Source organism: Notechis scutatus, chromosome Z (assembly GCF_049901735.1).
Source record: "Notechis scutatus isolate UNSWTSFEM ecotype Mainland chromosome Z, rNotScu1.2, whole genome shotgun sequence".
Classification (NCBI taxonomy): domain Eukaryota; kingdom Metazoa; phylum Chordata; class Lepidosauria; order Squamata; family Elapidae; genus Notechis; species Notechis scutatus.
The window spans coordinates 29649503-29672759 of record NC_142025.1 but is presented as its reverse complement, the minus strand read 5'-3'; the positions used below and the strand labels follow the sequence as shown (position 1 = coordinate 29672759).

Here is a 23257-nt window from a genome sequence, read left to right as displayed (position 1 = left end):
TGGAGTTCTACTTGAACCATTAGTCAATTGCAAAAGGCATCCTGATATAACTTTAATACCATCAGACAGTAACACTTGCTATCCCAAGTCCTTGAGAAGGACTCGGTTGGTGGATAAAAATGCCAAATCCAATCTAACCATGTGGCTGACTGTGGATGAACCATAATATATTGAAAAAGTATGCAGTTCAACTTCTTGTGACTCCTTACTTGACAAGATTCCCCAATCTGTCATCCTCCAACTATATCTCCTACAATCCTCAATAACATCTAAAATTGAACCGTTCAAAATATTAGGAGAATTGACAGAATATCATTTCATTTAATGAAGTACTTGCAAAATTTGGGCAAAAATAATAATTGAAAAATAGACTAATGGAAGTCAAGATGATTATTGGTAAGAATCTAAATAGCAGCTTGAAAGCTGCTCAAAGAAACAGTCACAGGCAATTTCTGAAAAAGCTTCTTGAATGAGAAGCAAAATGTCTTCAAAGAAAAACAAAGAAAAATAACAGATAACAGATAATCAGAGCTGGAAGGTACCTTGTAGATCATCTAGTCCAACCCCTCGCCCAAGCGGGAGACCCTACACCATTTCTGACAAATGGCAGTCCAATCTCTTCTTGAAAGTCTCAAGTGATGGCACTCCCACAACTTCCCACGGCAAGCTGTTCCATTGGTTGATTGTTCTCACTGTCAGAAAGTTTCCCCTTATTTCCAGGTTAAATCTCTCCTTGTTTAGTTTCCATCCATTATTCCTTGTCTGGCCTACAGGCGCTTTAGAAAATAGCTTGACCCCTCCCTCCCTGTGGCAGCCCCTCAGATATTGGAAGACCACTATCATGTCTACCCTGGTCCTTCTCTTTACTAGACTAGCCAAGCCCAGGTTCCTGCAACCGTTTGTTGTATATCTTAGCCTCTAGTCCCCTAATCATCCTGGTTGCTCTTCTCTGTACTTGAGTCTCGACATATTTTTAATAATGTGAACAAAACTGGATGCAGTACTTTAGGTGTGGTCTTACTAAGGCTTTATAGAGTGGTATTAGTACTTCCCTTGATCTTGATTGTATCCCTCTGTTAATACAACTTAGGATTGCATTAGCTTTTTTGGCTGCTGCTGCACACTGCTGGCTCATATTTAGCTGATTGTCCACTAAGACTCCAAGATTCCTCTCACAGTTACTGCTATTGAGCCTGGTTTCACCCAGTCTATATGTGTACTTCTGGTTTTTCTTGCCTAAGTGTAGGACTTTACTTTTCTCTACATTGAATTTCATTTTGTTAGATATGGCCCAGTGTTCTAGTCTGTCAAGATCCATCTGGATCTTGAGCCGATCTTTTTGGGTGTTAGCTGTTCCTGCCAGCTTAGTATCATCTGCAAATTTGGTAAGTTCCCCTTCTATTCCCTCATCTAAATTGTTAATGAAGATATTGAAGAGTACTGGGCCTAAGACAGAACCTTGTGGCACCCCACTGCTTACTTCCCTCCATGTAGACTTAGACCCATTAAGGACTACTCGTTGAGTATGGTTTGCCAGCCAGTTGCAAGTCCATCTAGTGGTGGTGCTATCTATCTTTAATGGTTAGATATCTATCTTTTTTCTATCTTACTAAGAAGTAGGTTGTGGTCTACTTTGTCGAATGCCTTGCTGAAATAATATATTATGTCCACAGTATTTTGCTGGTCTACTAATTTAGTCACTGTGTTAAAGAATGATATAAGATTGGTTTGGCATGATCTGTTTTTAACAAACCCGTGCTGACTGCTAGTTATTACTTTACTTGTTTCTAGATGTTGGCAGATCTGTTTTTTATTGTCTTTTCCAGTATCTTCCCGGGTATTGATGTTAGGCTGATTGGTCTATAGTTTCCTGGGTCTGTCTTTTTTTCCCCTTTTCTGAAGATGGGAACCACATCAGCTCTTTTCCAGTCTTCTGGTAGTTCCCCGGTACTCCAGAATTTTTGAAAGATATGGTGCAGTGGTTCTGAGATGACCTCTGCCAGCTCCTTTAAAACTCTGGGATATAATCCATCAGGCCCCGGTGATTTGTTTTCATCAAGATCAGACAGGTGTTCTCTTACTATTTTTTTTGCTTATTTTAACTTTTATTTCTGGTCTGTCTTTTACAGTTATGTTTTTGCTGGGTTGAGCTATAGTTTCTTTTTGCGTGAAGACAGATGCAAAGAATGAGTTTAGCAGTTCTGCTTTCTCTCTGTTGCCTGTTACTTCCTTGCCATCTTCTCTCTTTAGTGGACCGACTGTTTCCTTGATTTTTTTCTTGTTATTTATATGTTGGAAGAAACTTTTTCTATTATCTTTGACTTTTGTTGCAAGTCTTTGTTTGTTCTGAGCCTTTGCTATCCTGACTTCGTCTTCGCAGATTCTGGCTATCTGCTGATATTCTGCCTTAGTTGTATATCCTTCTTTCCATTTTTTGTACTTATCCTTTTTTCTTTCAATTTGCCAGAGAGATCTTTGTGCAGCCATGCTGGTTTCTTCTTGGATTTCTTGTTTTTCCTTCTCAGTGGTATTGTGATGGTCTGGGCTTCTATGATCATACTTTTTAGAGTTTCCCAAGATTCTTGAGTTGTTTTCCCCTTTAGGATTTTCATCCATGGAATCTTTCCCAAGTTCTCTCTGAGTTTATTGAAATCATCTCTTTTAAAATCCAAGACTCTGGTGTCATTATGTTCTGTTGCTTGTGTTTGTGTTAGGTTGAATTCTAGTATGACATGGTCACTCTCACCCAAGATTCCTGCAGTTTCAACTCCCTCTATCACTTCTTCTCTGTTTGTAAAAATTAAGTCCAGTATGGCTGTCCCTCTAGTTTCACTCTCTACCTTTTGGACAACAAAGTTGTCAGCTAGGTTGGTTAGGAACTTATTTGATTTCTCACTTGGTGCAGAATTAGTTTTCCAATTGATATCAGGATAATTGAAGTCTCCCATTACTATTGTTGTGTGTTTCCTGCATATCTTAGTTAGTTGGCTGGCAAAAAAGACATCTATTTTTTTCTGCTTGAATGGGTGGCCTATAATATAAACCTATGGCCATGTCATTCTTTTTTCTTTTATATTGACCTATATGCATTCTAGGTGGTTTTCATCTTTGGTTTCATGCATTTCTACAGCAATATAGTGGTCCTTTACATACAGTGCAACTCCACCTCCTCTTTTATGGGGTCTGTTTTTTTTTTGAACAGTTTGTATCCTTCTACCAGTATATTCCAGTCATGGGTTTCATCCCACCAAGTTTCTGTTATTCCAACTATATCATATTTACCTTCATGTATTCGTAGTTTGAGTTCACCCTGTTTGTTCCCCAGACTTTGTACGTTTGTATATAGGCACTTGAGATCTTTATGTCTGACACTGTGTTTACTGTCTACATTACCTGTGTTGTGCCTGCCTGCCCCTACTTTCTTGCCACCTGTTTGATTAGTGCACATGGTATGGCACTCACTATTAAATGATTGATTTTGATTGGTATCAAGGTTGATAATTTTATCTGCACAAACATCTATTTTGCATGCGCTGGTATGCTTCTTAGTTTTAGGTTGCTGGGGACAGAAATGTTCTGAATCCATTAATTTTCTGTCCCCGCTGTTCATTTTAAATGTTTATCCAGGAAATCTGTGAATTTAATGCCAAGTAACTCAGTCTCTTTCTTTGATGGATGCAAACCATCTCTTTTGTACAGTTTTTCATTGGACCAGTTGCAGACATCATGACTAATAAAACCAAAGCCTTCCAGTTGCCTTTTGAGAAAGCACCTTTGGGACAACCATGACCTCGATGATTCTCCAGAGACAGTCATAGGCAGATAATCTTTATAAAATGATATGAGCGTTGGAAGTGAATTTAAAAGTGACAACCAACTTCCTTAACATATTTTACTATTTGATTATAAGAAGTTTATTTGTAGATATTCAAAAATATACTGAATGTTTCTTTTATATTTTTGAAATAAAATGGGTAAGTATCACAATAATTGTCCATTCCAAGCTGTAGATTCAAAGTTTTTGAATAATTTTCTGATCCATTTAAGTTCAGCAAACATTATGAGAATAAGATACATTTAATAAATATAAATATACTTTATTTTCTCTTTTTTATGAATGTAAATTTAAGAAAAGCTGTCCAGAAAGAAAAGTTGTAGGATTCTCACCTATATGACAAAAAGATCCCATCAGAATCCAAAGTAAGCTGTACTCTTCCATTTTCATTTGACACATCTGAAATGATAAGACATAAGAGTTTTCAGTATGTTACTGCAAGATGCACAAATATGAATGTATAAAAATATTAGACCTTTTGTTGTAGATACAATGTAACTGGAGATACTATACAACTATGCACAATCACACCTTGGGAATATTTGTAAGACCTGTAATTCCTATGCTAAAAATATTTTTAATAGGCACTATACAATAAATAGTTTTCTACAGACTTCTTTACCATTATACATGAGAAGCTTTATTTTTTAACTTCAATAACTGATAATAGCTACCTTGTACTATACTAAAAAGCAAACACAGTATGATATTAGAGAAGTAAAGTTGGAAAAGGAGCCACGTTAATAGCTCTATCAAGAGCTCTGATAAATCAAATTTTATAAATTTCTTCCTCCCTATAAATTCTACTAATGAACATTAATGTTAAAATACGAACAATACAATTTAGTCTCCCGATTGATTATAGTAGCACATTTCTTCTGAAAGACAGTAAAAACTTGATTTCATAGACCTAAGTGATTTCAAATTTAGCAGATTAAATTTGACAAAGTCTTTTATTCAAGATTTCTGGAAAGGTATTTCAAAGATCAGGATGGATGGGTCAAAGGGAAGGTAAGTAGCAGCAAAAGCACAAACACTGATGGAAACATACTGGGGAAACTATTGAGATAATTTAAAATTTAAGAATGTCTTCTGATGCGTTCAGAAAGTCCCCAACTCCAGACTATGTTGTCCCCCAAATTTGATAACTTTCCTTTTATCCCTCATCCAAGGTATTTTTAAAGATTTTGAAGAGCACTGGTCTTAGGATAGAGCCTTAAGGTACCACATAATATACTCCCTTCAATAAATATAAATCCATTAAGGATTACAATTGTTCTGGGTATAGCAATTCAACCAACCACAATTTCATCAGGTAGTGGAAACATTCATCTGAACTTATAAACTGTCAATTTTGTCAAATTCGTTACTGAAATCTAAGTATTCTAAAACCACAACATACTCTTGTATTCTAAAACCACAACATACTCATAATCTAAAGTGATTATTTTAATCACTTTATCCAAAAAAGCACTATGATTTATTTGGCAACAAGTATCTTTAACATACTGGCTTCTAGTAATCACGTTTCTTTCTATGAACTTTCAAACCTACTACTTATGTTTTCAAGGATTTTCTAGGTATTGATATCATATTGTTTGCTCTACAGGTACTTCTAAGCACATTTTCCCTCTTTTTAAAAGGTTGGAACAACAGAAGATCATCAATGTTTATTTTGGGGGGGAAATCAATTCATAGAGCTAATTGATTAGAAATAGTATAGAGCAGATTTAAGATAGAAACTACATTTGCCCATATTATTTTCTATTTAAATATGGGAACACATCAATAAGGGGACAACAAAACTATATTATTTATTAATTGTAGACAACTTTAAAATATAAATTTGTAGTTGAAAAAAATCTTTTTCTCTTTGTAAGTTGCACAAAGGTCTTTATTATTAAAGTTATAAAAGAAAATTAATTTGCTGGTTGGATAATCTAAACATTTTGAATTTCAAATTTCTACTTTTCACAAATCAAGACAAAAGGACAAAAAAATATAACAAGAATATTGCATTCTTTTTTGTAAAAAAATAGTTAATGTTTGATCATTATTAATCACCATGGTTTCTGCTCTGAAGTAACTCAAGAAAAAAAATCATATACCAATATGTATATTTTTAAAAGGGCACAATCTGTGATCTTAGAGAAGAAAAAAAGGGAAAAGGAAAGAAGTTGCTTACATTAGAAAGTTGTGAAATGCAATTGCATATTTTAAAAATACTACATACTTTCATTTTAGCATATCTAAAGCTTAATAATTTAATGATTTATTCAGTTTTAATTTATACCTTCAAAACATTCTGAGATGCCACTGGAGATCATAACAGTGGTCCTGGTTAAGTCAAATAATAATTAGAGCTTTCACTTTAAAGATGAGATTATTTTTAATTATTGAGTGAAGTACTTGAGGTACCATACTTATATAATTACACTACTCATTAAATGGTTATTGAAAGCTGAAATGTAATTTTAATGACAGCTACCTATTTTTCTTTGCACACTTTGTAGATGACAGATCAGTCAAGAATACTGGTTTGCTCAAAATTTCTTGCAGCTGCAGTTGAGCTTTCAGGTGTAAAACAATTAAGCTGTGCTTATTTTAAAACTTTTTTAAAAAGATGCTCTCTCAATTAAACAGTATTTTTATAAATGCAGAAATAGCAAGGAAAGTAAATTGGCACCCAAGAAGAATAAGTGGATATTTTCTTTTCTGTAGTGGCAGCACACACAGTATACAAATATGATGTTAATATATACAATTCTTGAATTTTAGCCCTTGGAAGAAAACTGCTGTGGGAAACGGAGGTCAAAGGGTATGGCAATACTATGTAATACTAATAATTATAAATGCAAAAAGATTCCTGCTGAGCCAGAATTTACTGTAATTTATTTTTATAGAGATTTTTAGCTTTACCACTTAAGAATACTTTCTAATTGATTTGAAGATCAAAATATAATACAATCAAGTCTTCTTTCTTTTTCACTGTGAAACTCAAAAGATAGATTTGTTTCATTAACAATATTAAATACAGTATTTTAAAATTATCTGCATAGGGAAAGGTATTATAATTTAGAAAAAAAGCAATTGTTTTGTTTCTAGTTGAAATCAATTATACCAAATATTTATGAAAACATCTGTTCCGTACAATTATACATTTTTTATTCTAGCACTGATAAGTTCAGTTTTTTTTCTATTTGAAGCATGGCAGTTAAAGAATTAAAAATGTTATGGGAAACATACAACTTGGAAGTTTTATATACCACACATGTGAAATTTCTCTTTCTATAAAACAAATCACATATTATAGAAATTTGTAAAAAAAAAAAACCTGCAATAAGTCTAAACTCACTACTTGATGAACTACAAAAATAGGAATAAAATTAGGTTTTAAGTTAAAAGTTAAACTATTAACTTTTGTATAGTTATATAATAAAGTACACTTTATTATTTGGATGATGAATATTCAGTTGCTGAAAACAGTGTACCTGATTCTGCTTCCACATGACAACAGAGGGTGCTACAGAGTTTGAGATCAATAAGAATCAGCACCATAAGCTTTCCTTTTGGATTTTTTGTATAACACCCTCGCAACTACAGTGTTAAATTCAATTTACACCACCTAAGCTTTAAAAATGATTAAACAGAGCAAGCTTGAAGCAGCATATAGAAACCAAATATAACCTCTTCAGCTAAAGAATTGTATACTGCATTTTGGATAGTTCTAAAATAATTATTAAGCTAAAAAAACTCAGAACACCGTATTTTTGTATTAGATGTAGAACTTCTTCAAATAAAACTGTAAATTATATCAACATTTTAAAAGAGAAAATTATCTATACAATAGTAATTGAAAGCTTTGATTGCTTTAGAAAATTTAAATTTTTTTTCTCCTATTTGGTAGTAATTCCCACTTGTTTAGGATAAAAATCTGAATTGTCATTCTATATGAAGGAATACAAACATTTAAATTCTTGATTGAATAATCAATATTAAATATAAAAGTCTCTCAACTTTATTATTTCCAAAAGAAAGCATAGAAATTTAATCCAAATTAATCTGAAATTCAACTCAATTTAATATAATATTTTTGCCTGTGCCTGTGCAAAAATATTAGGGAACAGCTGCTTCTTGGTCCCCCTTATCAGAAATGTGGCATGATGGGAGCCAATGGCAAGCATTTTTAGTACCTGGTGAAAGCATTTGGCAACTAACAACTTTGCAGTTTAATCATTATACATTTTGTATTTTAATGTTAATTTAATTTTGGATTTATATCTTGCTTTTAACATTTACCTTCTCGAAGCCATGTTCAGCTGATGTCAGGTAATTCAATAACTGTTATAAACGAAGTTGCATATTTACCAACCATTCATTTAGCGATTGTTTGAAGTTGCAATAGTGCTGAACAAGTGTTATTTACCACCGGTCATCAAAATTCTGGCTGCCGCACAACCTCCATGGTCACATGATTGTGATCTGGGCACTTGGCAAGTGGTCACATTTGGCTGCAGTTTCTTCATTCACAATTCGTAATCTTTTGTTGGTTTCCCACAAACAAAATCAATGAGCAAACCAGCAGTGAAGGTTGCAAATAGCTTGGGTAAATATCCCCATAGGTATTTGTTATCCCCATGGCTATTCGAAATTATTCTCATGTGTCTCTACCAGGATGGATTTGATTTAAATCAAGTTGATTTAAATCACAATTTAAATCACTAGTAAAAAAGGCTTGATTTAAATCAGTGGTTCCCAAACTTTTTCAGTCCACCGCCCCCTTGGTGCTACAAACTCATCCTCAATGCCCCCACCCAGGGGTGGGATTCAAATTTCTTAACAACTGATTCTGTGGGTGTGGCTTAGTGGTCATGCGACTGGGTGGGTTTGGCTTGCTGGCTGGGCGTGGCTTGGTGGTCATGTGACCAGGTGGGCGTGGCTTGTCAGTCGTGTGACTAGGTGGGCGCGGCCAGGTGGCCATGAGACTGGCAAAGCAAATACAAGTGGTCCTCGCTTAATGGCCGGTTGTTTAGCAAGTGTTCTAATTTATGACTGACCTCCCCAGAGCTACTTGACCTGTTTTTGGAGTTTTCACACACACACACACACACACACACACACACACACACACACACACACCCTTCTAACCCTGCTGGAGCAGGTGGTTGGACTAGATGTCTCATTCATTTTTCTTCCCTCCCTCCCTCCCTTTCTTTTTCTTTCTTTCTCTTTCTTTCTTGTCCCTTCCTTCCATCCCCCACTTTCTTTGTCTATCCTTTTCATTTCTCTTCCTTTCTCTCTCCCTTCTTCTTTCTTTATTTTGTCTCTTCCTTCTCTCTATTTCCTCTTTCCTTCCTTCCCTCCATATCCCACTTTTTCCTCCCTCCCTCTTTCATTCTCTTTCTCTCTCTCTTTTCCCCCGCTCTCTCTCCTTTCCTATTTTCTGCCCAGGCAGGCATGGCCTAATCTGTCAAAGGCCTGGGCTAATCCTGCATCACCCTGTTTCCCCTTTCAGAGGCTACAGCTGGACTGCACCTGCACCCAAAAAAACTCACGGTGGCTGGAAGCTTTTTGCAGTGAAAATTACCAACCCCGGCTTTGCTTACTCCACTTCTCCAATGTGCCGCTGTGGCAGGATTCTAGGTACCCACCCCATAGGTCCACCCCATTGAGCCCGCTGCACCGGAGGGACTTGCCCAAGCAAGTCCGAGGGGAGTGCTGCAGCAGTCAATGGAGTGAGCCTGCATGGCCAACGCCTAGAATGCAGCAGCAGTAATGCATTGGAGAAGCAGAACAAAGCTGGAGGTTGGTAATTTTCACTGCAAAAAGCCTCCAGACGCCACAGAGGCTTTTTTTTTTTTTTGGTGCAGCTGGAAAAAAAAGACATAGTGTCTGGATGCTTTTTGGAGTGAAAATTACCGACCTTCAGCTTTGCTTGCTCCGCTTCTCCAATGCACTGCTGTGGCCATCAGCAATTGTCACACTTACATGCGATGTTGCGCATGCACAATAAGGACTGACTGGACAGGGAATGGAAGAACAAGCAGAGAGGAGCAGGGCCACCCAGGCCCCTTTTACTGGTTTTCTGAACTACCGGGGATGGTAATGAATTGGTACAATCCCACCCCTGAATTGCGCCCTGTGAGGGGTTCATCTGCAGCACTCCTCTGCCGTCCCCCTTGTCTCTTAGAGCCCCTCTAAGTCATCCCACCGCCCCATAAGGGGCAGTACCGCCCACTTTGGGAACCACTGATTTAAATCAACTCAATTTCAAACATAATTTTTAAAGAGCAACTGTCATCTTTGTCCCAAAGTGGCTCCTCCTCTGACCCACTCACCAACAGTCCCAATCACTTTAATTGGATGGTTGGTAATGCGCCAGTGACATAACAAGGTGAGGGACGTGGCAGGCAGCAGATGAGTGGATACCCACTAACAGGCGCTACCATGATGGATCTGAAATATCAGGTGCTCTTTAATATTATATTTATAAGCTGTTTAGAAGGTTTCACTTTCATTTTTACTGCTTGCCCTTCCTCCTCACACTTAACAGCTTGGTGGTACAGATGCATTGTTCCTCAAACAAACATACAGTTTGTAGTGTACACAGATTTGCAAAACCATAGGATAAAAGAATATCCTGAACTTTGTTTTATGATTTATCTCATGATTACTGTGAAATTTTGTGAATACATCAATGCAGTGCATGTTATCTCAGCTTGCAGAACTTGGATTCATTGAATTGAGTTTACCAAAAAATGTAAATATTCCAGAATGTACAGCCTCATGCTACATAACAGCTCCATTTCATGCTGAATAAACTAAATTATTAATGTATCTTAGAAAACTATTTTTAGATTTTTACTCCAAAAGCATTTATTTATTTTATTAAAATAAATTTGATGTCAGGATTCTGGCAGTTACTCCAATTAAATCATGAGCCTCGAGCCACACTTCCAAAACTAAAAAGTATTTATTAGAAGTGAACATGCCGGCATTAGCCTGGGCATAGCTGACTCTGAGATACACAATTCACTGTAACCCTTGATCCTGCTTTCCCCCCCACCCCTCTGGGTGTATCATCCAATGAAACACGTCTATAGCCAAGAGTCATCAATCAATCTCCAATTAGATTTTTGTGTGGCAGAAGCTTCAGTCATCTAATCAATTTCTGAAGAGAATTTGAATGGGATGTACTTTCGATTCCACACTGCTGCCTGCTCTTTGAAACTCCCCCCTTCTTCCTGTTGACAACTATAAAACATGTACCGTATTTGCCGGCGTATAAGATGACTTTTTTGCCCTGAAAAACATGCCTCCAATTGGGGGGGTCGTCTTATATGCCGGGTCATCTTATACGCCGGCAAATAGTAATTGGGAAGCACTGCGGTTGCTCATGTTGAGGCATTTTTACATCGTGGAACGAACCGTGAGTCGGTGAGCAGCCAGCTTCTTCCCAGCTCCAAGGAAGCGAGGTCGCGATCGCTGAGCTCGCTGAGGTATCCGGTTGGGGCTGTCAGGAGTTGTTACCGCTGGCAGTTCGCTCCGCTGCTTCCGCTGCCTCGGGAAGGGAAAGGCAAAACCAGGAGCCGCTGCTGCCATTGCAAAGCGCCGCCGCGGCTCTTCCTTTTGCCTTTCCCTTCCCGAGGCAACGGGACTGAAGCCGCGGGAGCCGCGCCAGCGGTAACAACTCCTGACAGCCCCAGCCGGATACCTCAGCGGAGCCTGGGCGGTGCGAGCTCTGCTTCCTTGGGAGCTGGGAGAAGGCTGGCTGCTCCTTTCGGCTTCACGGGATTCGCTTCCACGGTGCACAAAAGTGCCTCAAAAAAAAAAAAAACAAGTGCAAAAGTGGAAGGCGTGCAGAAGAGGGGCGAGTATATAACAAACTATATTTTGAGTGGAAATGTTGGGGGGTCGTCTTATACGCCGGGTCATCTTATACGCCGGCATATACGGTATATAAAATGTTTTATGAGTTGACATTTGATAAAAATAAAAAAGTCCGATTTAAATTAAAAAAATCTGATTTGATTTTTAAAAAAATCTTCGATTTTTATCCACCCTGGTCTCTACAACCACCTGTGGGCCCAAAATCAGGGCACTTCAGGGCACTGCAAAAGAGTGTAAAACTTAGAGCCAATCTTATCTCTGCAGGGATGATGTTGAAAGGAACCACTACAGAGAAGGGATTACATTACATTAGGGGTCTCCAAAGTATGACTCGTGAGCTGCATCCAGTCCTCTGGAAGGTTCCTTCCAACCAGCCAGCTCCTCACTTTGGAATGATTATATCCCAATTGATCTATTTGCTTCCTCTGCTTCCCTCTTACAAAAGAGGTGCTGCTGAGATCCCACTGCCTTTTTCTCCCCCAAACCGTTCAGGGAAAAAGAGGGGCATGCACACAAAGACTGGCTGGCTGGCCAACAAGAAATCTGCTGCATTGTGCTGAAGAATTGAAAGATTTGGCTCCTCCAAATCCTAAGAAGGAAATAATATCCTTCAGGGATAATACAATGCAGAAGACAACTCCTTGGGTCCCACTAGGTGACAGTGTTTTATGGAAAAGATCCAAAGCATATCAACTGTGCCAGATCTCACATAAACTACAATTGCATATAAGTGTTCCACAAGTGTCCCACTCCTGTATCATGAAGGCCTTTATAAATAACAACCAGCACCCTGAGTTGCACTTGGATCCTAATACAGACCCAATTCAATTCATTAAGAAGATGTATTAAGTGGGCATCCTGAGATCATTCATGATTACTTGAAGCACTATATTCTATATCTATAGCAGTTTCAGTGATTTTGAAGGAGACTTGATGAAGGTATGCTAGCTGAGACAGGAAGTAACTAGGCATAAATATGGCCTCTCAATCTAGAAAAAGAAACAGTACCCAAGATAAAAAGGGCCCATTCTCTGGGAGCTGTGACAAGCATCCAGATCTGGGAATTGCTTCCGTCTGTCGTCCAATTGGCTGATCAACGTTCTGCGGACACTCCCCCTTGTCATTTGTCCCCAGTTTAGCAAACTAGAAGTTGTAGTTTACTCCATTGTATTCTTTGTTGCTCATTGTGCTTGACCAAGATCAGACCCAGACCCAGACGGTCATCTGGGTGGGGCTGGATGCTCATCACAGCTCTCAGAGAATGGGCATATCAGGTAAGAACCAATGCCTTTTCTCCATGGAGCTGTTCTGAGCATCCAGGTCTGGGACATACCCAAGTTGTCGTGCCCTTTTTGTAGGACATGTATGCTGAAGGCGGCTTCTGCTGATGCAAAAATGTCCAGTTTGTAATGTCTGATGAAGGGCGACGGTGAAGACTGCCCTACAAATTTCTGTGATAGAGGCTTGTAGCACCAAGCCACTGATGTGGCTGCACTCTTGGTGGGCACTGGTAATGTCTGGAGTTCTTATGTCTTCGCAATTGTGGGTCTGAGCCATCTGCCCACCGTTGAAGCTGTAACTTTCCTCCCTAGGGTGGAAAGTTGAAAAGAGACAAAGAGGGCCTCTGTCTTACTGTGGGCAACAGTCCTATTGATGTAAATGTAGAGGGCCCTCTGCACATCTAGAGAATGCCATTGTCTTTCTAATGCATGGGTCGATCTTGGGCAGAAGTTGGGAAGGATCAACTCCTGCGCTCAGTGGAAAGAAGTGTTGATGTTAGGTATGTATAAAGGTTGGGTCTAGGTGAAGGACCACCCTGTCCGAGTGGAAGACACAAAGGTCCTCCCTCACTGAGAGAGCGGCTAGTTCGGATATTCTCCTGGCAGAGGTTATAGCCACCAGGAAAACCACCTTGTATGTTATAAGGCGGAGACTGGTGACCCTCAAAGTTTCAAAGGGAGATTTGGTGAGTGCTGTGAGAACCTTATTCAAATCCCAGGTGGGGTATCTATGGGCCACCGGAGGACTTAAGTTAGTGCCCACCCCCCATAAGAAACTTCATACTTTCAGATGGTGAGCAAGAGATTGCACTCCACTGCAGGAGAAGACTGAGGCTAGGGCCACTATCTGCCTACGCAGTGTATTGGAGGAGAGACCGTTATCTAACCCCTCTTGGAGAAAGTCCGAATATTTGCCACTGATGCTGAGGTGGGGGTCTATCTTATTTTTGTCGCACCACCTGCAAAAGATCTTCCATGTAGTATTGTAGATGTGATCATGAATGGATGTCTCACCACCTGGATGGTGTTGATGATCTTGCTGGAGAGCTTCTCATCTTTTAGGAGTCTCTACTCAAGCACAAGGTGGCCAGTTGAAGCCACTGTGGCTCCGGGTGTTGTATGGGCTTCTGGCTGAGGAAGATCTTGTCTGGTGGGATTCTCCAATGTTTGGCAATCAAGAAGTTCCTTGAGGTCTGCGAACCACAGGCGTCTGAGCCAGTATGATGCCAGGAGGAAAAGTTCTGCCCTCTGTTCTAATAGTTTTCTTTTTACCTTGGGTATTGGGGGAGAGAAGGGAATGCATACAGGAGGCCCCAGGGCCACGGACACCGGAGAGCGTTGACTCCCTCCATTCCCTGAAGCGGGAACCTCGAGAAAAATCAAGCTAGTTGTTCATTGAGGCGTGAAGCAAAGAGGTCCAGGATCGGGAGGCCGAACCAATCCGTTATCTCCCAGAAGAGACTTGGGTGCAGGCGCCATTCTGATTGGTCGATGGTGGCCCCGCTCAACCAATCTGCTTGAATGTTGCTCTGTCTCAAAATATGCTCTGCTCTGATGGACTGGAGATTTCTCTCTGCCCAGTGGCAAAGTCTTTCCGCATCCCTCATGAGGGACTTTGAGTGCGTGCCCCCATTGATTTATATGTGCCTTGTTGACCACGTTGTCTGTGAGGAGAAGAATGTGTTGTCCTCGAATTCTGTGTTGGAACTTGCGAAGGGCTAGGTGGGCTGCCCTGAGTTCTAGCCAATTGATGCTGCACTTTCTGTCTGCTGAAGACCAACGGTCCTGCGCTATAAGGGATTGGCAATGAGCTCCCCAGCTGAAAAGGCTGGTGTAGGTTGTAACTGTCACTTGGTATGGCTCTCTGAAGAGGCAGCCCTTGGCAATGTTTGTGGAGGTCCACCGCGAATTGAACGAAGGACCTTTGGTGGGACTAGGACCTTGGTCGTGGAATTGCTCCGGCCAGATCTCTGGAATGGGAGCAAGAACCATTGCAAGGTCCTAGCGTGGAGACAATAGCAATACAGGAAATCATCTTTCCCAAAAGTTGAGACAATTGGGCCAGGGGCACTCATTTGAGTGTCCGAATATGCCTGGATAATTCCCTGGTGCTGTTCTGTCAGTCCTGAGAGAGATAAACCTTGCTTGTCATTGTGTCAATGTTGACGCCCAGGTATGGCAATCAAGTGGTCAGCGTGAGATAGCTTTTTTCCAGGTTGATGGAAAAGCCATGGTCCCGAAGGACCCAGAGCATGGTCCAGAAATCTATCTCAGCCTGCAGGTGGGATGAAGATTGGACTAAAATGTCATCCAAATAATACTGCAGATGAACCAGTATTCTCCTGAGATGTACCGCTACAGCTGCCAGCACCTTTGTGAAAATTGGGGGACGGACGGACGGACGAAGCCAGGCCAAATGGTAGGGCGTGATATTTGTAATGGCAGTTGGCATAACAAAACCGCAGTAACCTTCTGTGCGATGGTCTTATGGGGATGTGTAGATACACCTCGTGTCAGGTCCGCTGAGGTCAAGACATCTCCCGGCCTGAGATTTACAAGGATAGATTGCAGAGAACTCATTTTGAATCTCCTATATACTAAAAAACAGTTGAGCCATTTTATGTCTAGAATACTTCTCCATGCCCCCCCTCGAACTCTTTAGAATCACAAAGAGGAAGGAATAGAACCCCTGTCCTTGCTGATGTCTTGGGACTGGACGATTAGCATGGATCTCCAGCAAATGCTGAATCATGGTCTCCATGATGTCTCTCTTTGTGGAATCCCTTGAGATAGGGCATGGCATAAAAAAAATTGGGGGTGTGGAGAGGAACTCCAGGGAGAGACCTGATCTTATTATCTCTCGGACCCAGGCATCTGAGGTAATGTTGTCCCACCTATCAGCAAAGAAAGTCAGTCAGCCTCCAATGGCGGGATTAGTTAGGTATTCATTTGGAGCAGCGGAATGGTCTATTGCCAGTTCTGCGAAATGGTCTCTCGGATTGGGCTCCATGCCTGTTCCTATCTCTAAACCTTGATCTATCAGTCTGCTGTCCCTGTCTGAAGCCAAAAGACCTTTGAGTTCTTTGGAAGTAGTTCCATTTATAAGGGACTCAAAAGGAATTTCTCCAAAAGGACTGAACAGGGCGGTAATCTGATCTCCGGGACTGTGAAGGCAACATCTTGCATTTGTCCTGTGTCTCTACCAGGACAGGGTCCAAAGCTGACCTAAACAGTTTAGTCCCATCAAAGGGAGTGGCTGCTAACTTCCATTTATGTTTGGTATCTGCCTGCCAATGGCGGAGCCATAGCAGATGGCAAGCTGTCATTTGGGGGGCTATTGCTCAAGATGAGAACTTAACAGTGTTAAGGGTAGCATCAGTGGAAAATTCCGTGGTTGCCACTATCTTCACTATATCCTGGTGGGCTCTAGTGTTATCAGCCGGAATTGATTCCTGCAGGTGGCATAGCCACCTTAGCAAAGTGTGGTTGAAAAAGGATGAAGCTGTGGTTGCCTTAATGGCCTAGGCATCCGCCTGGTGTGCCCTATGGAGTGCCAACTCCGCCCTCTTGTCCTTCGGTTTTAAGGCATCCTCTGTCTCACTGGGCATGGTGGAGGAAGCTGCTAGGGCCACCACTGGCTCATCAACTAATGGGGTCTGGAGTGACCCCGAGAAATCTCGAGCCAGATGATAAAACTGTCAGCTTTGGAAAACATATTTCACACTGCCACATAGTTTGAGAAAGTAGGAGGGGGTGATTTCTATTGAGTAGTTCTAAGTAGACAAAATAAAATTCTTCTGTTAGTTCAAGATTATTAAGTGTGGCACAGGATGAAAAAAGGTTCTTACTCTGGGACAGATCCTGATTGGTCCATGTGATGTGATGATGGAAAAAGGGAATGGATGGTAGGTTGGGACATTGTGGGAAGTCTGTGGGAAACTTTTAGTTTTGAGATTCCACAGATGTGCCAGATGCTATTCTAATAAAGGTACTTTTGAGATTATGCCTGTCTCGGAGTTACTGATTGGAATGGAGGTAACCTGGAATGCTGACATTATATTGAAACCCCAAGACAGGCACAATCTCAAAAGTATCTTTATTAGAATAGCACCTGGCATATCTGTGGAATCTCAAAACTTAAAGTTTCTCCCAGACTTCCCACAATGTCCCAACCTACCATCCATCCCCTGAACACCCTGAAAGATTTAAAGTGAAATTAAAAGTGAAGAGAAAAGAGTTTAAGTGGCAAAATTAAGCTAGTTAAAGTGAAAAAAAAATTTCCCCCTTTTTATTGGAACTTTGAATTTGGTAAAGCTTCTGAATTTTAAACTTTCTTTTAAATTTTCTATTTTTGTTTTTATTTTCTTAACAATTTTTTAAAGTCTGTTCTGATTAAGACGCTTCTTTTTGATTTGAATTTTTTTTTTTTTAAAGGAAGGATTTCATTTTCTCTTTTTATTCTTGGTATTGGATACATGAGGGGGGAGTGAAAGTGAAGGGGGAAAAAGTAGCACTGCCATAATGAGGGAGGTTGTCTAGGTAATTCTGGCATCGGGACAAAATCCATTCCAGTGTTGATTTGGAATGGAGTCAATCCCATGCTGCTATGTACTGCATTATTATAAGCAACCCCTGCAAAAGGTAATAACTCAGCCCAATTGTCTTGTTGATAATTTACATAGCATCTAATGTATTGTTCAATCATGGCGTTAGTTCTCTCCGCTGCTCTGTTACAAGCAGGATGGAAAGATGAGGATAATCCTTGAGAGGAACCAATGGATTTCAGAAATTCCTTCCAAAATTTTGCGGTAAATTGTACCCCTCTGTCTGATATTACTCTACGAGGTACTCCATGTAGTCTATAAATATGTTTCATGAACAGCTTTGCAAGTTTTTTCGCAGATGGAAGTCCTTTCCCTATAAAATGGGCCTGTTTAGAGAATAAGTCAATTATAGTCCATACGATCGTATTCCCTTCACTCTTAGGTAGTTCAACAATAAAGTCCATTGCGATTTCTTCCCAAGGTTGGGTTGGTTCAGCGACTTGTTGCAGGAGGCCAAGGGGTTTTCCAGTTCTGTGTTTCATTGTGGCACAAATTGAACAACTTTTTACATAGTCCTCCACATCAGATTTCATTTTTGGCCACCAGAACTGTCTTCTCAGTAAATGTAGGGTGTTTAGGAATCCGAAGTGGCCTCCCAGTTGGGAGTTGTGGCTACGCTTTAGTACCAGTAGTCTTAGGGTTGTGGGTACATAAAGCTTAGTCCCTTTCCAAGCTAGTCCATCATTCATTGTCAACTCAGTTTGATGGTCCAGGAACCAAGGATTGGTCAATAGGGTCGTTTTCAATTCCGCACTCAGCTTATCTTCCAGGCTTAGGGTTGCGTTTGGCTTGGGCTCAAGTGGTCACTTGGCCTGCTGATTGAGCATCTGAAATTAAGGCTTGTACTATTTCCTCTCGGTGGCTGTCAAACTGAGGTTTTCTGGACAGAGCATCCGCCAGTACGTTTTTCCCTCCAGGGTTAAAAATTAAAGTTGAAATTGAATCACTTGAAATATTGGGCCCAGCGGACTTGTTTGGGCAATAATCTCCTAGGGGTCTTTAGAGCCTCAAGACTCTTAGGATCAGTCCATACCTCAAAGGCCTCTGGCACCCCTTCTAGAAAATGCCTCCAAGTCAATAAAGCCCATCGTACGGCGAATGCTTCTTTCTCCCAGACCGCCCACCTTCGCTCTGTGTCTGTCAGCTTTTTAGACACATAAGCGCACGGCATTAGTTGGCCTTGAGAGTCTTTCTGCAGCATTTTTCTTTTTCCCTTGTTATTTTTTGGAGTGGCAATTGCCTGCCTGCGCTCCTTTTTTTCCTTTCTCTTTTTTCTCTCTCTTTCTTTACAGATAAGCACTACAAGATGAGCAGAAAGACAACAGCCCCAGCTTCCTCAGCACCAATAGCCTCTTCACCATCTGGAGAACAATGGTCAATACAAACAATCTTACAACAGGAGAAAGAGAAGGAAGTGACATTACACATGATTATGCAAGGAATTCAGAAGATTGAAAAGAGACTGGAGAATATTGAGCAAAGAACTGAAAAGACAGATGAGAAAGTAGAAAATATTCAACAGATGATGAAATATGGAGACAGATTTTAAAAAAAATTGAAGAAGAAGATACACAAAGGGACAAGAAAATTGGAGATATTGATACTCGATTGAGCGATGTCGAGAAAGGCAGGTGTGAATCATTAGGATGGGAAATTGATAGATCAGAATTCTACTTAAATTTCAAAGTGTAGAAGAATGAAAAGGTGAAAATCTTGATGAAATAATGACAGAAATACTGGCAGAAGTGTTAGAGATGGATAGGATGGATGAAGTGTTCTGTGTTTATACAAGATATGCAATGAGAAATAGGTTACCAAGAGAAGTTCACATCAGATTCACTAAAAAGATTATCAAGACACAGATACTGCAGGTGGCAAGAGAGAAAACTTTAAAGTATAAAGATAAAGAAATTGTGGTGCTGAAACAGATACCAAGAAGAGTAAGAGAGATGAGAAGAGAATACTTATTTTTGACCAAAGAGTTACTTAAAAGAGGAGTAAATTACAGATGGCTGATACCAGAAGGCCTCTTGTTCACCTGGCAGGAACAAAGACACAGAATTGACACAGTTGAAAAAGCTGAGCTATTCTACTTAGAATATTTCAGAGGAAAGGAGGAAGAAGCAAGAAAGGAAGAGTCATTAATTAAATTCCAAAAGGAGTGTATAGCAGTAATTGAAAAAGAAAAAGAAGGTGCAGTAGGTGCTGTAGCCAGAGAGCAACGAGAACTAAGACCTACTAGAGCAATAAAAACCCCTCACAAAGCCTAACATGGATGAAAGAAAATTGATTATGATTAACATAAATGGACTTAATTTGGCTACTAAAAGGAAACTATTTCACAAATTAGAGAAATTAAAATTTAAAATTTGCCTACAAGAAATACATATCAAAAAACAACATGAATATATATTGAAACAAAAAAAAATAGGGAAATTATTTACATCGCTGGCACAATCTAAAGGGTTTATTAAAAACACAATTTTGGCAGAACTAATTTACACAGATGATGACGGAAGGATTTTGATGGTGGAAATAATGGACAATAATGTTAAAACACTTTTAATTGCAATCTATGCTCCGAATGATAACCAAGAAGAATTTTACAGGAAATTACATATGAAAATAATTGAATTGGATTATGTTAATATTTGTATGATGGGAGATCTTAATGGAATAGTTAATGATCAGTTGGACTATAAAACGCAGAAAACAAAGAAAGCTAGAAAGATACTACAAAAATCTTTCTTTCAAATAACAGAAGAATTTAACTTAAAAGATGCATGGAGAGAGAGAAATGTGGAAAGTACGCAATACACTTTTTACTCACAGACATGCATCCTGGTCTAGAATAGATATGATATGGATGTCAGCAGCATTACTGGCTAACATATGAGAGATTGAAATAAAAATAAGCACTTGGGCAGACCATAATCCAGTGACAGTTATTTGGAAAGGATATAAAAGGAGATCTAGATGGACTTTAAATAATACGATATTAAAAAAAAAGACTTTAAATAGAAAATAGAGAAAGAACTTGCTTTCTTTTTTAAAAAAATAGAAAAGAGGATACATCTCTACAGAACCTCTGGGACATGAATAAGGCCTACACAAGAGGCTTGATAATGGACTATACAAGGAAAAGAAATATAAAACAGAAAAAGACTTTCAAAACATTGGAGGATGATTATAAAAGATTGGAAAAAGATCTACAGAAGTCCCCGCAAAAAAGACATTAAAAATAAAATGGATATAATTAAACATAAAATGGGACTAACGGAAAGAGGAACTAGCACACAAAAAAAAATTAAAATGCTAAACAGAATTACTTTGAAGATGCAAATAAACCAGGCAGATGGCTAGCTTATAAACTGAGAAAGGAAAGAGAATCAAGAAGAATTAGCCAATTAATAAATGAAGGACATATTTGCTATGGAAATGAGGAAAAGAAAAAAAATTATACAATATTACTATGGAAAATTGTACTTTCAAGAGAATATTCAAGAAGAAAAAGTTAAGCAATATTTACAGAAAGTGAATTTACCTCAGATACCTAAAGATACTGAAACAATGCTAGAAGGGAATATAACAATGATGGAATTAACAGAAGCCTTAAAAAAACAGAATGTTGGAAAAGCACCAGGTCCAGATGGCTTACCAGCAGAATTTTACAAGACTTTCCAGGAAATATTGAATCTTCACCTATTAGAAGTTATGAACGAAGTTATGCTAAAGAAAAGAATACTCAAAACATGGCAGAAGCATATATTACACTTATCCTAAAGGAGGATACAGACCTGCAGCAAGTTAAAAATTACAGACCCATATCCCTATTAAATTCAGACTATAAAATTTTTGCTTCAATTCTGGCAGAAAGACTAAAAAGATACTTAAATAATTTTATCCATATTAACCAAAAGGGATTCCTGCCAAAGAGACAAATCAAAGACAATGTGAGAATTATTTTGGATACTCTGGAATACTATGAGGCGCATCCTGAAAAGCAAATGGCCTTGATGTTTTTAGATGCACAAAAAGCCTTTGACAATGTGAGTTGGTGATTCATCTTATTTCAATTGACACAAATGGGCTTTGGTAAAAAAATTATTCAAGCCATTGAAACGATATACCATGAACAAACTGCAACGGTTATGGTAAATGGAGAACTAACAGAATCTATAGATATAAGAAAAGGGACAAGGCAAGGTTGTCCACTGTCACCCTTGCTGTTTGTGTTAACATTGGAAGTGTTGAATATGAATATTAGAGAAGACAAAGAAATAAAAGGAATGAAAATTAAAAAGGAAGAGTATAAATTGCAAGCCTTTGCAGATGACCTGGTATTCATATTAGAAAACCCATTGGAAACACCACCTAAATTAATAGAAAAAATAGAAGAATATGAAAAAGTAGCAGGTTTGAAAATAAATAAAGATAAAACAAAGATATTAACAAAGAATATGTTAGCAAGATGAAAGAAAGAGTTGGAAGAAGTTTTAGAAATACAGATCACAAACAAGGTTAAGTATTTAGGGATATACAGTACACCAAGATGTAGCACACTGAAGGAGGATAATTATCTTAAACTCAAACAGCAGATTGTGACAGATTTGATAAAATGGGGAAATTTACAATTATCATTGATTGGGATAATATTTACAATTAAGATGAATGTATTGCCTAGAATTTTATATCTATTCCAGACAATTCCAATCTGACTGGGGAAAGAGGTTTTTGAAGACTCAAATAGAATTGTGCTGAAATATATCTGGCAGGGCAAAAAAGCGAGAATAAAACTAAAACTGTTACAAGATGCAAGAATAAGAGGAGGCTTTGCCTTGCCCAATTGGGAGTTGTATTACCAGGCGACAAATCAGATATGGGTAAAGGAATGGATAACATTAAGGAACAGTAGACTATTGACCTTAGAAGGGCATGATTTGCTATTGGGATGGCATGCCTTCCTTTGGTACAAGGGAACTAAAACATAGGGATATTTTAGAATACATTACATCCGAGAGGCATTGTTTTTGAATTGGGAGAAGATAAAAAGATAATACTACTTAAAAATTCCATTATGGATATCTACCATTGAAGCTTTTTCTTATCCAATAATATATAAAAAGGAACAGACAGTTAGACATGGTGAGATATTGAATGAAAGGGGTGAACTTAAATCTATGCAAGTGTTGGAAGAACAAGGTGTAAAAATGAACTGGTTCATATTTGTAAATACAATCTAGATTTGATAAAGATGTTAAAACAGAAGGTATTTATGATAAGTTGACTAATTTAGATAAAATTTTGATGGGTACTGATGAAAAGGTAATTAAAAAACTTTATGGACATTTATTAGAATTTAAATTAGAGGCGGAACAAGTTAAAGAAATGATGATTGCTTGGGGGGAAATTTTGGATATGGGATTGACTTAGAAAAATGGCAAAAATTGTGGTCTCAAAATTATAAAATGACAATGTCAACTGCATATAAAGAAAATCTGTATAAGATGTTTTACAGGTGGCATCTACTCCCAACGAGACTTGCGAGAATGTTTAAGAATAAATTGAATAAATGTTGGAAATGTCATCAGATACCTGGTTCATATTACCATATGTGGTAGACATGCTCGGACACAAAAAATATTGGA

The 23257-nt window shown here is 38.8% G+C and overlaps 1 protein-coding gene across 8 annotated transcripts in view; it reads right to left on the bottom strand.

Annotated features, from left to right (window-relative positions):
• The window catches only part of TBC1D5 (TBC1 domain family member 5), a 448530-nt gene that overhangs the window by 216635 nt on the left and 208638 nt on the right, over window positions 1-23257 (bottom strand). For all 8 annotated transcript variants that reach the window (XM_087945081.1, XM_087945079.1, XM_087945078.1 and 5 more), the window contains one exon: window positions 4168-4234. In XM_087945081.1, coding sequence (XP_087801207.1) covers window positions 4168-4234 — 67 coding nt within the window. The remainder of the gene's footprint in view (window positions 1-4167; window positions 4235-23257) is intronic.